The sequence below is a fragment of the Hevea brasiliensis genome, chromosome 10 (genome assembly GCF_030052815.1).
Source record: "Hevea brasiliensis isolate MT/VB/25A 57/8 chromosome 10, ASM3005281v1, whole genome shotgun sequence".
NCBI lineage: Eukaryota > Viridiplantae > Streptophyta > Magnoliopsida > Malpighiales > Euphorbiaceae > Hevea > Hevea brasiliensis.
The window spans coordinates 3303216-3319650 of NC_079502.1; the positions used below are offsets into that span (position 1 = coordinate 3303216).

Genomic DNA, 16435 nt, shown 5'->3' on the forward strand with positions numbered 1-16435 from the left:
AACTCCTTTGGAGATTAGACTCCTTCGGATGTACTCTGAATCTACCTAGCTTGCTTAGCCAATTTTCTCAACCGTTCAGCTATTTTTTTCTACTTCTGGATCAAAGATCAACTCACTAGATTGAGAAATTCTTGTCATAAACAAAAAGAAATCAAAGTAAAAACAGAAAAATGCTTCAAAACCCTAGAAAACAATCGAATTTTGCCTCAAGAGGGTGGGGCCAAGAAATCCTATGAATTGATTGGTCTTGATCAGAGCATCATTTCCTTCAAAATAGGTATGAGCCACCCTCCAAATTCAACCAAAATTCTTAATGAACAGTAACACTGAACAGTAACACCGTAATATTTTTTTTCTTCAAAAACCTGAAAATAGCAACAACTCACAAACAAAATTAATAACAGAATATTCTAACACAGAAAACATGAAATTCAATAAATTTCATTCCCCGACAACACAGAAAACATGAAATTCAATAAATTTCATTCCCCGGCAACGGCGCCAAAATTCTTGGTAGGTTGTCGAATCCACCAGAAATTAAATTAACTGAAATTACCAATTATGAAATATTTTCTGTAGTAAGTGGTAAATCCAGGTCGAACGTTAAATACTGAATTACTAAATTTCGTGCACTTGTGTAATAGAAAATGGAAGAGACAAAGATTGGGGGGGTTTTGTAACACAAAATCAGAAGAAATCAAAAATTCAAGAACTGAATATGAAAATCTCAATTTAAACAGACTTCAGTCCAAGGTAATTCCCATTCCAATGCATTGATTTGATAATAGACAAAAGAAATACAATTATCTCTTATTGAATACTTAACGTAAATTTACCAAACAGCGAGGTAAACCTCTGCCTTCCCTATACTCATCAATTTGAGCCCAACACTCTTGTTGACTCTAATTATTAACTGAGTTGGTATTAAGCAATCCTCATCAAATTAATAACTGCTTTAAGAAAAGGAAGTAGTTAAGCTGAACAACAACTTATGAAGCATAAATTATTTAATCAATCCTATTGTTTCCTTAGGTTATTATCAAAAACTGGGATCATAATCAATAAAACATAATTGCTACTCATATTCAATCTTACACAACAATTACGGATTATGAAGATGAACTAGCAATTGATCAAATCAAACAATTAACTAATAAGCCTTTTTAGCAAATCATTCAATAGATAAAAACAATTAAATCAGAAAACAATAGATATTCAAAAAAACATAAATTAAACTAAGAACCTGATCTCACAAATCAAGCATAAGAACTTAAATCCCTTAAACTGAATTAAAAACTTAGCCACTCATGTTCATGGCCTATAGAAAATTAAAGAAGAAAAAGAAGAATTCTAAAAGACGAATGGAGAGGCAGCTGAAAACTTGGATTCCTTGAGTCGGCTGCTGCCTCTTCTATTTATAATAAATGGTATAGGGTTAGGTTTTTAGAGTCTCTGTCAAAAACTACAACTGAAGCAAAATCAGGAAACTGATTGTCGACAGATACACAAACTGTGTATCACTACACGGCCCAGGGCCGTGTAACTTACTGGAGCTGAGTGGGTAGGTTTCGTACTGGCACAGAAGATTACACGGGTCTCTAAGATTTACACGGGTCAAGTTACACGGCTCGTGTACTTTGTTTCTTTAACGCTTCTCAATCCTTCGACCTTTCCAAGCTTCCTTCCACACTTTTATGCTCTAAAACTTCACCAAAACCATAAAAAATATAGAAAGAGCCAAATTAATGCAAATACTAATAATTTCTCCATTTAACATAATTATTTCAACAACTCTCCAAATATATGCCTAATAGATAATTATACTTTAATCAACTGAATTAGACATAAAGATATTCTAGAAATATTAAATGTGATGGAAGTAAAATTAATAAATTATGCACTTATCAGAGAGAGTATTGAAATCAACACTAATTTAATTTTAAGATTAAGTCACATGGTTAAAATCTTCCAATATCTTTGAAATAGATCTTTTTTTTAAACTTTCTTGAATTTGCATTAAATGCAATAGGACCTTTACGTGCCTATAAATAGCCAAACTCCTTTAAGGTTTTTAGTTATGGGAATTAGAGTGAAATGAGAAATAGAATTCATATCCAAAGAAAATGAGAGAAAATAGTAAAGTGTGAAAGTGTTGTAATCAAGACATTAATATAAATTAAAGTATGCTATGTACTTGCCACATTAATGAATATTGTATATCAAAAATAATTACACTTCTATTATTATTTTGTTAAAATTAATAAAAATTTATTTAAAATGTGTATTTTTTTTCCCATAAAATCTGTCCAAACTTACTAACAATACATGCTTCCAGCTTCTTCCTTTGAAAAAACCAAATGAGGGCCTGGTCCAATATGTGGCCTAAAATGGGGTCAACATCAGGAACAGAGCTCAATAACGAGAATCCTCATCCGAGCTAGAGGGATTTCTGGAGCTTTCCAGAACACCAAGGTCTACTCCAAATGCCACAATCCTATCTATCACAAAATGGTCTCTCCAGAAATGACCAATCTTCTCTTTAAATATCACCAATTCCATTTTCTATTTCAACTATTATCTCGAGGCCCTGTGTAAAATCTTTCGTTGGTCACGAGATCACATCAAACATGTCCCAAGCTCTGTCGAATTTGAGCCTTTCTCTTCCTTTATCTTCAAGAAGCAGCTCTTCTGGATCAAGAAACTTCTACTTCTTCAAAACAAATGGGGCAGGCTTTAATTCTTCCCTTAAGGCCATGGCAGCTGATAACAGAGACAATCTTGTCCACCTGCAGAGGGCCAGCAAGCAACAGCAACAGACTCAGCCCAAGAAAAGAGTGGCTTCTGTTGCACCAGTAGGTAATTTGTTATTTCTTTCTCAATTTTCCAGATTGCTTTCTACTTAAAAACCCAACTTGCTAATCATTTCTGTTATACTTGATTTTTGCAGGGTTGTGGGATAGATTCCCAACAGCCAGAACAGTGCAGCAGATGATGGAGTCGATGGAGAGGATGATGGAGGACCCATTTGCATACTCCGGCGGGTGGCAATCACCACCACCACAGCCGCCTACGACTGGAAGTGGGTATGGCAGAGGAAGGACACCATGGGAGATAAAAGAGGGAGAAAGCGAGTACAAGATGAGGTTTGACATGCCTGGAATGACCAAGGAAGATGTGAAGGTGTGGATTGAGGAGAAGATACTGGTTGTGAAGGCAGAGAAAGTGCCTAAGAAGAAAGTGAATGGTGAAAATAATGGAGAAGAGGAGGAGGAGGAGGAGGAGTGGTCTGGCAAAAGCTATGGAAAGTATGGCAGTAGAATAGCATTGCCTGAGAACATCGCGTTTGAGAAGATCAAGGCTGAGGTTAAAGATGGGGTCTTGTATATAACCATCCCTAAAGCCAGTACCACTGGCAAAATTCTTGATATTGATGTTAAGTGATCACTTCTGTATCTACATGCAAATGGCTTTTAGGTTATATGTAAAGATTTCTATGGTTTTTGTTGGTTAACTTGGAAGAAAGTTTTGCCCTTTTTGGGTGTAAAGCGAACCAGTTATTTAGTTCAAAAAAATTGTTCTTTCTTTCCCTTTTCTCCTTACATGTTCAGATAAGAGATGAACCCAATTCTTCCCAATCCATTGGCAATGTGAATGATTTTGCTAGTAATCATCAGTCTCGCATTTACAGAGTTTAATTTATTTAATTGTTGTGAAGCTTTAGGAAGAGCTGCAAGGTGTGCAAAGCTATAAGGTATACAAGACATTAAGCTCTTTGCAAGCTTTATGGAGTGGAAGAAATTTCAGTGATATGACTTGAATTTTAAATATATTTTTATAGTTCTGAATTATGATTGGACGACTAAATGAGATGGAGCATGCCCTGCCTAGATAACAGAGGAGCACAGGTAGAGGAAAATCATAAAATATGGTAAGTGGATGCATGCAGCGAAAGAAGGCAGAAGATGGGCCAAGAAAGGAGGGCCTGGTCATGTTAATAATCAACACATAAGAGAGGAAAATCAAGAGAATAAACGCAAGACGGAATCAAAAATTCAATTTAGGGATATAGTTAAAATATATAATTTTTTAAATAAGAATTTATTTTAAATAAAATTGACATAATAAAAATTAAATGAAATTATTGTTAATTAAAATATAATGAATGTTTAACATTATAAATTATTAAACTTATAATATATTAATGGCTTAAAAATTAAAAAAATTATTAAATTTATCTTAAATTAAATTTTTTAAAATAATTATGAAAAATAAATTTAATTAAAATTATATATTTAAATAAAATAAATAATATAATTTTAATTTATGAAAGAATTTTTTTCAATTTAAGTATAATGAAATTATAGCAATTAAGAGATATTAATAATAACAATGAAATTATGATAATAAAGTCATTAAAATTTTAAATTGATGAAAAGAATACGAAAGAAATGTGTTAGATTTCATTTGATAATTTTATTCAATAATTTAAATTTTAAAAAATAAAAATTAGTGATTACGGTAAAATATAGTTGATATAGAATAAAAGATTAAGAAACAATGATTTTTTAAATTTTTTTTAAAAAGATTTATGTTTTATGGTTGATAAAAAAAATGTAGAGTTTTCCTATAAAATTATTGATAAACTCCTTCTAAAAAATTTTAAAAATCTTATTAAAATTGTAGATAAAGAAATAAGGGTAAGGAGATTGTTTGTCATGACGCCCAATGAGGGGAGAGCACTAATGGTCCAAGGGAGGATGGTAGAGGGAGCCTGCCTGTGACGCCCAGTTTAGGTGATTTTTCACTTTTAAAGAGAGCCAACCATTTCAAGAAACACAACCAGCGTCCGCAACTATTGACTCCTTCAAATATTTTGTGGTGGAGATCCATCATCCATCTTATCGATCTTGGGTCTAATGGTTGTCGTTTTGCTTGGGCTAGGGGAGGGATTCATGAACATCAAGAGAGAGCAATCGCTAACTCACAGTGTTGACTAGCTTTCCCTGAGGCTTCAGTGGTACATTTACAACAAATTCAATCAGATCACAGGCCCCTTTAATCAAGCTTCATGGCTATACTCCTCCAAATGGCTAACAAGCCATTTCTCTTACTATCACCTTGGCTTGGCGTATGCATGAAAATTCCAAGCTTGGTCTATAATTTGTGGACTAGAACTGAGAGCTCTATGTGGCATCCCGGAAGCCATTCAGAAATGTGTTCTTGACATGTCATAGAATCATTGGTTTTGGCCTCTCAAGGAGACTGTAATAGAACTCGTGGTTGAGTGTCCATACTGCTTTTTCGACATTGGCTAACTAATAGCTGAATGGTCATTTCTTTGCCATTTTCCCCAACTCCTTAATGTTGAGGTTCTGGAGTGGTGTCAAAGATAGAAGGGACTTGCTGGTTTGTTTTGTAGCTCAGTTGATATAAAATCTTGAGGTAGAATCAATCGAGGGGTCACCATAACAACAAAAGATATGAAAGTTTGGTAGATGCAACTAGAAGTTATGACTTGTGTGTTGATTGCTTACCAACTTGTGACAAGGTTATATTTCTCAAGTAGATATTATTTTTAGATTATGCATATAATGTGATATTCGGACATTTTTATCTGTCGAATTTGAATTTTATATAATAATTAAAGAAATAATTAGATAATTTTATTTTTATATAAACATATTGATTAAATTATTTTTTATTCACTTAATTAAAAATTAATTATTTCTATACTTTTTATTAAAAAAAAGCAAAAATTATTTTTTTTTTAAGTCTGATTCATTAAGAAATTTATTTTTTTTTTAAAAAAAAAAATAATAAAAGAGAATGCAATCAGTGGATCTTAATTAACTATCCAGGAAAGGAAACGCCTTTAATCATGGGATTCTGAAAATGGACTATGGATGGCAACCCATTAACCTCCTTGATTGCTCAATCATCAAAGTTCTCTAAGAGTTTGTTTGGCTCATTTAAAAAGATAGTTTAAGAAATGAGGATAAATAAATTTTAATTTTAAAATTATATTAAAAATAAATTATGTGAAATTTAATTAAATTCTTAAACGGTGCATTTCATTTTAAATGAATTTTAAAATTTATAATAATACTATATAAAAATAAATTATTTTTCTTTAAGTGGACTAAAAAAGTAATTTTTATAGCATTTAATTTTTATTGCAAAAAATGCCCTAACATTAATTATCATGAATATACTTCAATAAAAAAATAAAATAAATAAAACCTTTTTTATTTTAATTTCTTTAAGAAGATAGAGCATAAAATGCATTATAATCATAATTAGAACCGAATTAATTTACAATACATTTGCAAAACAAACTAAATACAAATAATTCAATAATATAAGCACGCTTTAATTAATTTTATATAATATAAATATTTAATTTAGTGAGTATTAAATTTATAATTTTTTTTTCTAATGAGTGCAATTTTTCATATAATATTACACATTTTTATTTAATATTAATAATTTTCAATACAAATTTGATTAATAGATTAATTCTATCACTAGATTAATGTCTGCTTGACTCATGTATATGTCATCAATAATTGCAGACAAAAGCCGTTGCTAAATCGCTATTACAAGACTGGGTTTGTCTACTTTGCTCGTTTCAAATTCAAATAAATGGTGGAGCAAACCAAAATCATGCTAATACTAATAAGTCTTTGCAGATTCTCTCCACCTAAATTTTATGTATTTAACCAAATCAAGAAACAGAAACTAGACGTTACAAGCTTTGCCCACATGGCGTCCCACCACAAATTTCAGGAATTTCAGATTCATCCTCTCGTCCTCCTGTCCATAATTTTGCAGAATAATAATAATAATAATAATAATAATAATAATAATAATAAACTGGTTCAGACACAACAGAAAAATCAGTGTCCAAAGAGTGAATTATGAGTATATACACCACACAACCAAAAATATAAATAAAAAGCTGCACTTTAAAGGGATACAAAAATACCCACACACTAAACTTCTTTCTTTCTCTGCAAATCCCAGTTCCTCTCTCTCTCTCTCTCTTTCTTGCCTGGACATGTAAAGGACCCATTGAGTTATGAGTCCAAGATTGAACTTATTAAATGAATGAAAGAGTATAACGAGAGCCCTTGAAGAGGTTTTCCATAAGAGAGACTAGAGGGTTTGATAAACATATATAGAATAAGCAAAACTATAACCAGCAGTATCAAACTAAAGGAGAGAAATAAAAAAAAAACAAGGGTTTTGATAAGAGAAGGATTTGATATACGGAAGAGTGAGATGGGTGAACCAACTTGTCTTATGAGATCATTTTCTCATCCATCTAATGCTTCCCGTGAAGCCAAAGAGGTTAGTGAGTGAAACTTTCTTCCTATAGATTATGTTATGATAGCTGTCATTTTATTTTATGTTTAATTAATGGGTATTTCTTGTTGTTTAGCAATCTTTCGTGGGCTTGGGTTGAATTCTTGCTATTTTACCTCTATTCCTTATTTGGCTATTGATGAATCTTGGAAAATGTAGAGGGGTTGTGGTTGAAATGGAGGAATCTTGGACAAAGGGCTATTAAAGAATCAAGTTCTTGATTATGCTGAATGCTTTGACACCCCTAATAAAAGAAGTTATTTTAAGCTGTTTCTTTTATTTGCTTTAATGTTGCTTGTTGGTGCCTTCTGTTCTGTTTCATACTCTGAATTATTCCGACTAATTTTGATGATTGCCATTTTCTGGTACATATTTGGATTGATATTTATGATTGCCTTTCTTTTCTTTATTTAAATTCTTTTGAGTTTATTTTTCTTGGGTTAAATATCTCTATGATAGCTTAAGCAACTTTATTTTATTATAGTATCAAGGATGAACATGTTGAGCTTCTAATCAAGAAAATGCAAAACTCTGGAATTTCCTGCAGTTTTGTGTTTATTGTTTTTTTGGATTTCAATAACATTAAAGAACAGCACTAATGCAACCTGGGAAACTTGTTGGATTACAGGGTGACCCTCTTAGAGCCCTAACAGAATCTATCTCGTTTGGGAGATTTATGTCAGAATCTTTAGCTTGGGAAAAGTGGTCAACCTTCTCTCACAACCGCTACTTAGAAGAAGTTGAGCAGTTTTCCAAGCCAGGTTCTGTTGCTCAGAAGAGAGCTTATTTCGAAGCTCATTACAAGAAGAGAGCTGCCATGAAAGCAGCAGCCTTGCTTGAGCAAGCAAATGCTGAGGTTTGTAATGCACCTCAAGTAGAAATTGCAGCTAATAATGTTCCTGAAGTGGAAGCTGCAGAAGAAACTCACAATGACTGTCCTATGGATTCAGTGTTGGCTGAGGCAACTAGTGATGTTGTAGTCAATATACAACCGGAAAAAGGTGTCCTTGAACTAGCTCATTCTGCTGATGCAAATGCATGTTATCCAAATGGTGAAAATGATAATTTACAAAATGCATCAGTGGAAAGAGCTGAAGAGGTAATAGAAGAAAAGGTTGAGGGGGAGAACCTTATTCAGGTGGAAAATTCAAAGCAGCTTGATAGTGCTGAGGACTGCAACAAGATTGCTGCCACACCAGAAGAGAAAATTCCCAACAAGGTAAATTGTCACTTCGTACCTTGTATTTTTTTCATATATCCCATTAATTCTGTTTTATAAGCATTTCAATCAGGAAGCTACCGAGAAGGAGAATGTGGCTTTGCCAAGTAATAAAAGACAAATGAATTCATCATCAAAATCATCAAGTCACAGCAGAGCTTCCAAACTCCCAAAGTCTTCTACTAAACAGGCCAGTTCCACAAAACTGAAAGGTGGAACAAATGTCAATCCAAACAGCAAAAAATCTGTGGTAGACTCCATCGATAAAAGGAGATTAACTCCAAAATCTGTCCACATGTCAATCAATTTGGCTCCTAGCTCTGGAGAAACCAACCAAAGTTCTGTCAGAATGTTGAAAGAGAGCTCTACTGCTACACAAAATCCAACAAGGGTATTTCCTTTCTTTATGTAATGCTCTCAGTTGCCTTATGTCAGTGCACATGCACACATTACCTGAGTGTTATTCTTTGAAAAATATCTGTTACACACCATGATGAGTTATATTTCCAAACTGTAGAAATCGATATCAAAGCTTCTTCCTTCGATAAATCTCCAGTCAGAGGATAGAAGGTACTTTCCCCCTACAAACCCCTGCAGTTGGCCCTTTGCAATTGTCCCTTTCACTGATATTTAAGATTTTATTCTTACAGAACTCGTTCACTATTCAATAAATCAGTTTCTGGAGGAGCAATAGCGAGCGGGATATTGCAGGCCCTCTCTGGGGAGTAAGAACTGTGCTACCTAAATTTCAAGATAGATCATATTTGTATAGACCTTAAATGCTTACCTTAATTAATCAAGCAATAAGCATGAGCTCATTTCTGAACCATTTCTCAGGAACTTGTTGCTATATTTATTATGTGTTCCCTGATGTCATATTATGCATATACCTTGAAAGTATAGAAGTTAACTTTGAAGCCATGAATTTACTGCCTACCTCATCAGCTTTTTATGCATTCATTTTCCATATCACTTTCCTTATGGAGCTTGCATAATTTAGCAACTGAAACAGAAATGCACCATATATTGCATGATCTAAATTATCCTAAACTGATTATATGGCAGCCGTGCAAAATCTTCAACTGCAAGTGGAAGCAAAGCACGATCTCCTATTATATCCTCTCCTTTTAGCTTTAGGAGTGAAGAAAGAGCTGCAAAACGTAAAGAGGCAAGATTAAAAACTATAGCTCTTTTCATTGACTCCTTGTAAGTTCACTGTAGTTTTGTTGATATGTTGTTTTCATTTGCTATGCCAGTTCTTTCAGAAGCTCGAAGAGAAAAACAATGCAAAGGAAGCGGAGAAAACACATTTGCAAGTAAAATCTAAGGTTCTTTTATTATAACCTTGTCGTGGTGCCAATGTTTTTGTGGTAGTTACCTCTGCATGCATTTTAATTTTTGATCTATCATGTATAGCAGATTCCATTGACACGACCTCGATCTCCAAAACTTGGAAGAAAACCCTCTTCCAATATGGTCCAGGAAACAAACTTTCAGGTTCCTCGGAGGCCTTCAGTCAATGCTGAAAGCTCCAAGCGTATTGTACCAAAGGTTAATCAAAGTACTACTCGTTCAGTCACTTTGCCTAAAAAGAAGAAAGCACATGAGAATGCTTCTCCGAATATCCAGCGTTGAGCTTCCATAGAAAGGGTGTTTCAAGGAAGCATCCACAGATTTTCTGTTGAATTGATTGAACCATTGCAGATTTTCTTTTGTAATTACACACTACAGAGAAGAAAAATAATCCTGCGATGGCAGTGGGATTCAGATTAGGGGAATATTACTGGAAAGAGAATGGTCTTTTTGAGGGCTGCTTTCAACATCTAGCAAAATTTCATAGTTGTCCTTCTATCTGCACGTAAAAAGGAGAGCAGTTTTGGGAAGATAGTTGCATGTATTACTTTTGTATCAAAGTTGGCATAATTATTACATGACTGCAAGTAAAAAGTTTTGTGCTTTATTGCAATTGTGAATGGTTAGCTTTCCAATAGTATTTGTTACATAATTTAACCAAGGTCTTTGAGACAAATACTGATATACTTGTATACAAAGTCCGAGTCCTCGAATGAATTATTTGTGACATAGGAAGGAAGAGCTAACAGATGTTTCTGTTTTGTACTCGATGCTTTTCTTCCCTTGATTTTGTTCTTGTCTTGTATATTACACCAAAGTCACATTTCAAAGTTAAAATCAATCAGGTAAGCAGATCTCGATGCAATTAATAGTAAATTAAAAATTTAATGACTAAAATATATCAATTTTAACTTTAAATAAAATTTTAATATTTTTAACTAATATATTTAAGGATTTTTTTTTTTTTTCAAGACACTAATAGTAATGCCAAACAAATCCTAATTGCAATGCCTTTCAACTAAAAATTTAGAATAATATTTGCAAGGAGATGATATATTTTGCTTCCAGTGGCAATGGCCTTCACTTGCAAAAGTTCCAAGGAATAATGGCAATGGCTGCCACATGCATCCATATGCATGCCCCCTTTAATCTTACATTATACATACATTATACACTAGTAATGAAAGTCGCATGTTAGAGAAACTTGAAGAAGCAAGCTTATTATGCTAAATTTTTGTCATCATCCCGATTATACATGTTTCAACATCCAAGACCATCGACTGTCATGGAAATAATGTTGAGGAGTTTCAAACCTTCATCCTATATATTGTTCATATATTTTAAACAAGAAATGATGAAATTCCATGGGAGGTGGTAGAGCAAGGTTATGCTATAAACAAACCTTGCTCTATTAGAGAACATTCTGTTGGATCATAGAGATTCTGGTAGTCAAAACTCACTGCATCATACAGGTGTGTTGGAACATCAGCAAGGAGCCCCCGATCAAAGTACTCTGGAAAATCGATATTTTCGAGTCCAAGATTCATAGCATAACAATCACCTTGAACCCAACGGACTTGAAAATCATCATCCAATGTTGCAAAAGGTGACATGCCCCAATTTATATTCTTTTGCGCTGATTCCAAGTCTGATATGCATCTCAGATTGGAAGCCTGATTTTTCAGGCTTGATGTGTTGGTGGAAATGGGCTCAAAAGTTTGATGATTCACCTTATAGGTCTTGGTTTGAACGTGGCTAGCTTCGATTGTGCTCTCTGTTGAACTTACTTGGCTACCATTCTTCCTGCACTCATCGTACAAAGGTTTAATTTTAACAGAGCCACCCATGCCTCTTCCAGTTACAGAAGATCCAGAAATAATGGGTGGAGCTGGCTGTGGATAATCAACTTGGATGTGCTGTTGTTTACCAGGCCATGTCAGGTGGCTAAAACCATCATCTAAATGGAGTGGCTTCTGTTCTTGCTTCAGTCGACTTTGTGGAATTTCCCACCATGAAAACTTTGTTGGGAAGTTTGAATCATATTCTGCATAGTTTACTTCTGATGCCGAAGATGTTAAAGAATGACCAAATTCCATTTGTGAGCTCCTCGGCTTATGCGGATCAGGAACTTCAACAGTTAAAGCTCTTTTGGGTTCTGCAACAATCTTTGAAACAATTCCCTTTCGATCATTGTCATGGCTTCTAGGCTCCACATTCTGGACAAGTAAACTATTACCTGAAAATCCACAGCTGCGGCTTGAAACATCATTCTGTTGGATGTTGATTGAGTTCTGAGTACCAAAACTATTAGCAGAATCTCCCAAAGGTGAGTCTGAATGCTTTATCCCACCAACAGAAATTTTTGTGTCATTTTCCTTCTGCAATCTACTCAAATAGAGGCGGTATTTCTGCATTAAGGGAAAAACCTTCCCTCTGAGAATTCATAATGTACATGAATCAAGAAACTTCATCAAGAATTCATACTGTTTAACATTAAACAAGGATGTGAGGCCTTTTTTTTCATTATCAAGGAATACCTGCAAGTGGCTTGCAACATTTTCCCTTGTCAACCATGGCACATTCATCAAGTCAAGGATTTTCTTTGGACCAACTTCTGCCAAACAGAGATTACATGTCATGGCTCCATGGAAGCATGATAAAGATGTAGGCCATATCATTGAAATCACATAAATGACAAATATACGTCAACAAATTTTTGTCAAACATATGAAGATCCACAATTCATGATCATGATCCAGTGACTAAATTTTGTGATCAAAGATGTAACTGATACTTACTATCAAATCCTATCTGATTTACAGCTTCTACAAATTTCTGATGAAGGTCTACCGACCAAACTACTCTGGCTTTCTTTGTGGAAGAATTGTCACCAGGATCTTTGTCATCATGCTTGCTTTCAACATCTTTTCTTTTCTTGACTGAAGTCAGATCTTCTCCACAAAGCAAGTGACCATCATTGGACTGATCTAATCCATTTCTAGCCATTTGGATACTTTCCATTCCTTCAAGAATTTCAATGTCTCTTACCTCATTTATCTTCTTTCTTAATACATGCTGCCATATATTTCGAAGTTCTTTCATTCGTATTGGCTTGAGAAGATAATCACAGGCTCCATGCTGAACGCCTTTCATAACCTGACTGGTTTCTCCATCAACAGACATCACTGTGAGGTGACATGAATACATTTGTCAGAAGCATTCTTCCAGTAGATATAAGATACAAAAATATGAAAAAATTTTGGCATTCAAGATGAAAGTCCACTTGTTAATGGAAAAGAACTTACTAATAACAGGAAGATCCATCTCGAGTCCAACATGTTCTAGAAGTTTAAAACCATCCATGTCTGGCATGTTGACATCACTGATCACAATGTCATATCCATCTTTCCTCTCACGAAGCAAGTGCAGAGCGTCTCTTGCTAAACCACAAGTGGTCACTGAACAACACAAAATCAATACAATAGGAAAATGTCAAAAACTTAAATGTTATGGTAATGTGGGTTAGAATTCAAGTGTCCGCAGAGTTACATGAAGTAATCTGTATCAAGAATCCAAAAGTCCCATCAACTAAAATGCTAACTATTACTAATACATATTCAACTGGCTCACTAAAATGCTTTATCATTCCTCAGTCCTCACATCACCTCTATTATTAATTTATTTTCTTTTTCTTTTACTCTTTTTTCTAGGTTGCATTGTTAAAACGGCATGACAGATACCTCTAAAATGTAAACCCTTTATGTAGCTGATTTTTCTCAGGAAAGACTTGCTAAGAAACTGATTGTAGTGACCCCTACCAAAACTATGTGCTAATCTTGAAAGTTAACGAAATGTTCCAGTTGGGTAAAACCAAAGCCTCAACATCCATCATTTATAATACTTAGTAGTTCCCAAGCCCAGGAATCAAATTAATATAGTTGACTCAATTTCATCAAACAAGTGAGCCTCAAATCTACAATTAAGTTGAGAAATAATTACATGGGGAGTACTTGAATTTTGAATGAATTTTTATTGATTCCAAGATTTTGTTCCCCAACTGAGTAGTTGAGCTTTTTTAAAATCATCAATAGAGTTCAAATAGGATGAGAACCAAACACATGTCGTCCGAATTAAAACGCCATGCGAGACAACTTCATGCAATTAGAACTTGGTTGATGCATTTCAAAAGGTCCGTTTATTGAATTAGGAAAACTCAATTAAAAAATTTTTAAATTTTAAGAACTTCTCTTGTGATTATCCTTTCAATTCAATTCTGTTGCTTGGTGAAGAACTTGAATGAACCTTATAATGAGACAAGACCCAGCTCATGACAAACAATTTCTGCTTATTAACCTAGCCAACTACCAAACCAAAAAAGAAGGAACTTCATAGACTAGCACAACACATCTGATGATAAAAAATTTCATGTCATGAACTTGAAAATTTCCATGAGACAACATTTTATGGTACTTGAGCTTTCCTAATTGAGCACTTGGACCTTTCAGAAAAGTTATCTTCAAACGCTTGCAAGAGTGCATGATTACAACTTGTAGTCTGATTCATCCATCTCTCTATATCAGAAAATGGGAGATAACCGAAAAAGTTTAAAAAAAAAAATTGCAGCCAGTAAATTTCGAACTTCACGCTTAAACAAGAAATACAGCATTCTTAGTGAGATAGAAATCATAAATTTCGAACTTCAAATATAATTTTCAACAGGAAAAACAAGCTATACCAAAGCACCCATGTAGCAGAACAACAAAATGGAAAAGACACGTTAATAATTAGATACCACCAAAGAAAAAGAAACCCAGTTCATAATCAACAGTGTCAGTGAGAAGAAGCAAGCTTGATTGAGTGTTAACCAACAAGAAACAGAGGTTGAGCGAATTAACCTTCGTAAGAGCACTTCCTGAGCATCTTTTCAAGAATTTTCAACCAGGTGGGATCGTCATCGACAACAAGAACACGAAGACCAACAGGAAAAGCATCCTTTCGAGGGGAAGAGAAACCATTGTCCATCATGGCCGGTAGAGATTCAAGAATCAAGAAACAAAGACGGAAAGTGCGCTTTCAAGTGAGATACAGAAGGAAGGAGAGAAAGAGAAAGACAGACAGAGGGAGACAGAGAAAGGGTCTTAAAATGAGAAGAGTGTGCGGTTTTTTAATTTGTTTGTTTGGGCTTTTGAGAAGAAAGAGCGAGAAAGTGAAAGAAAAATGCAAAAGAACGAAAGAAATAAAGCGCAAACGAATATTGCTGTGGCTGCGGCCCTTTCGGGTTTTTTTTAAGCAATTAATTATGATTAATATTTCAAATCAAAATTTTATAATTATGAAATTAATTTTAAAAATAATTCCAGCTTGCCTTTCTAAGAATAAAAAATTAAAAATTTTTCAAAATATTATTTTTATTACTAATCTTTAATAATTAAAATATAAGGTTAATTATAAAAAATTATAAAATTTTTTAATTTTTATAATTAAAATTTATATAATTATCGATTAAATTTTTATTTTTAATTAATTTTTTAAATTAATACGATTATCAATAAATGATGCTTGATAATAATTATAATAATTTTTATTTTAATTATTTTAATTAAAAATTATATTTTATAAATTTATTGATAATTAATATTAATAAATAATTTATTAAAGAAATAATTTTTTTTTCTAATGATTTGATACTTAAAATGATTGAGAGAAGAAGGTGTTATTGACATATTTACTGCATTGTAAAAGATATTTTTAAAAAGAAAGTTATAAAATTTAAGAGAATTAATAATAAAATAAAATAAAAATTGATGGAGGTTAGTAAATAATATTATAGAAATAATAAATTAATTAATAATTTATAGAGTTAAATTATAAAAAATATAATAAAATTTAATTTATAATTTTTTATTTATTAAAATATATTAATAATTTAATTAAATTAATTTAAAATATCAATTAAATATAAAAATTTAATTAATAATTATATAAACTATAAAATTTAATAATAAAAATAATAAATTTTATATTTTTTTTTTACAATTAATCCTAAAATATATTAAAAAGAATTTTTAATTAATATTTTAGCTTAACAGCAACCCATTTAAAGACCCGTGGAAAGTCTCAAATTCTCTTCCTATGGACAAGTGTTTGGCTCCATAAAATCCTCCAAACACAAAGCTCCAAGTACTAACTGACAAAACATCTCATCTGCCCTTAGTGGGAGGGAAATCTTTGATTTGCTGTCTGAATTTTATTGGGATGTGCTTCTCACCCTTTAATCTTGAAGAACTATTTGGGTTTAAATGGTATGCTTTTCATAGTAATGAAATAATGAATTGCAAAGTAATGCTTACCATGAAAGGACATTAACTTTTTAGCTTTTAATAAAAGTGACTTCTTGCTCTTTCTCTTCACTAAAAGGGCTAAATACTTAATTTAATTTACATTTGTCACTTATTTATTTCATGACCTTTTTTATATAATTTTTTTATTATAAATAAA

The 16435-nt window shown here is 32.9% G+C and overlaps 3 protein-coding genes across 6 annotated transcripts; 2 read left to right on the forward strand and 1 right to left on the reverse strand.

The window, feature by feature from the left end:
• Positions 1 to 2482: 2482 nt before the first annotated feature.
• Positions 2483 to 3667, forward strand: LOC110646017 (small heat shock protein, chloroplastic). The gene is made up of 2 exons (XM_021799306.2): positions 2483 to 2856; positions 2948 to 3667. The coding sequence occupies exons 1-2, from the start codon at positions 2628 to 2630 to the stop codon at positions 3439 to 3441; spliced, it is 723 nt and encodes a 240-aa protein (XP_021654998.2). The 5' UTR covers positions 2483 to 2627; the 3' UTR covers positions 3442 to 3667.
• A 3304-nt stretch (positions 3668 to 6971) lies between these two features.
• LOC110646039 (protein WVD2-like 7) lies at positions 6972 to 10702 on the forward strand. Of its 4 annotated transcripts, none has more exons than XM_021799339.2 (8): positions 6972 to 7350; positions 7994 to 8584; positions 8658 to 8975; positions 9102 to 9154; positions 9235 to 9309; positions 9650 to 9752; positions 9841 to 9912; positions 10001 to 10702. In XM_021799339.2, the coding sequence occupies exons 1-8, from the start codon at positions 7282 to 7284 to the stop codon at positions 10217 to 10219; spliced, it is 1500 nt and encodes a 499-aa protein (XP_021655031.2). In that variant the 5' UTR covers positions 6972 to 7281; the 3' UTR covers positions 10220 to 10702. The 4 variants fall into 4 exon arrangements, with proteins under 4 accessions (XP_021655031.2, XP_021655033.2, XP_021655034.2 ...); XM_021799341.2 differs by having other exon boundaries at positions 9841 to 9900; XM_021799342.2 differs by having other exon boundaries at positions 9841 to 9900; positions 10004 to 10702.
• A 429-nt stretch (positions 10703 to 11131) lies between these two features.
• Positions 11132 to 15191, reverse strand: LOC110646035 (two-component response regulator ARR11). Its single transcript, XM_021799333.2, has 5 exons — positions 14833 to 15191; positions 13243 to 13395; positions 12736 to 13122; positions 12475 to 12551; positions 11132 to 12345 (listed from the first exon to the last, which is right to left on the reverse strand). Exons 1-5 carry the CDS (start codon positions 14960 to 14962, stop codon positions 11323 to 11325), a joined length of 1770 nt encoding a protein of 589 aa, XP_021655025.2. The 5' UTR covers positions 14963 to 15191; the 3' UTR covers positions 11132 to 11322.
• Positions 15192 to 16435: the final 1244 nt, after the last annotated feature.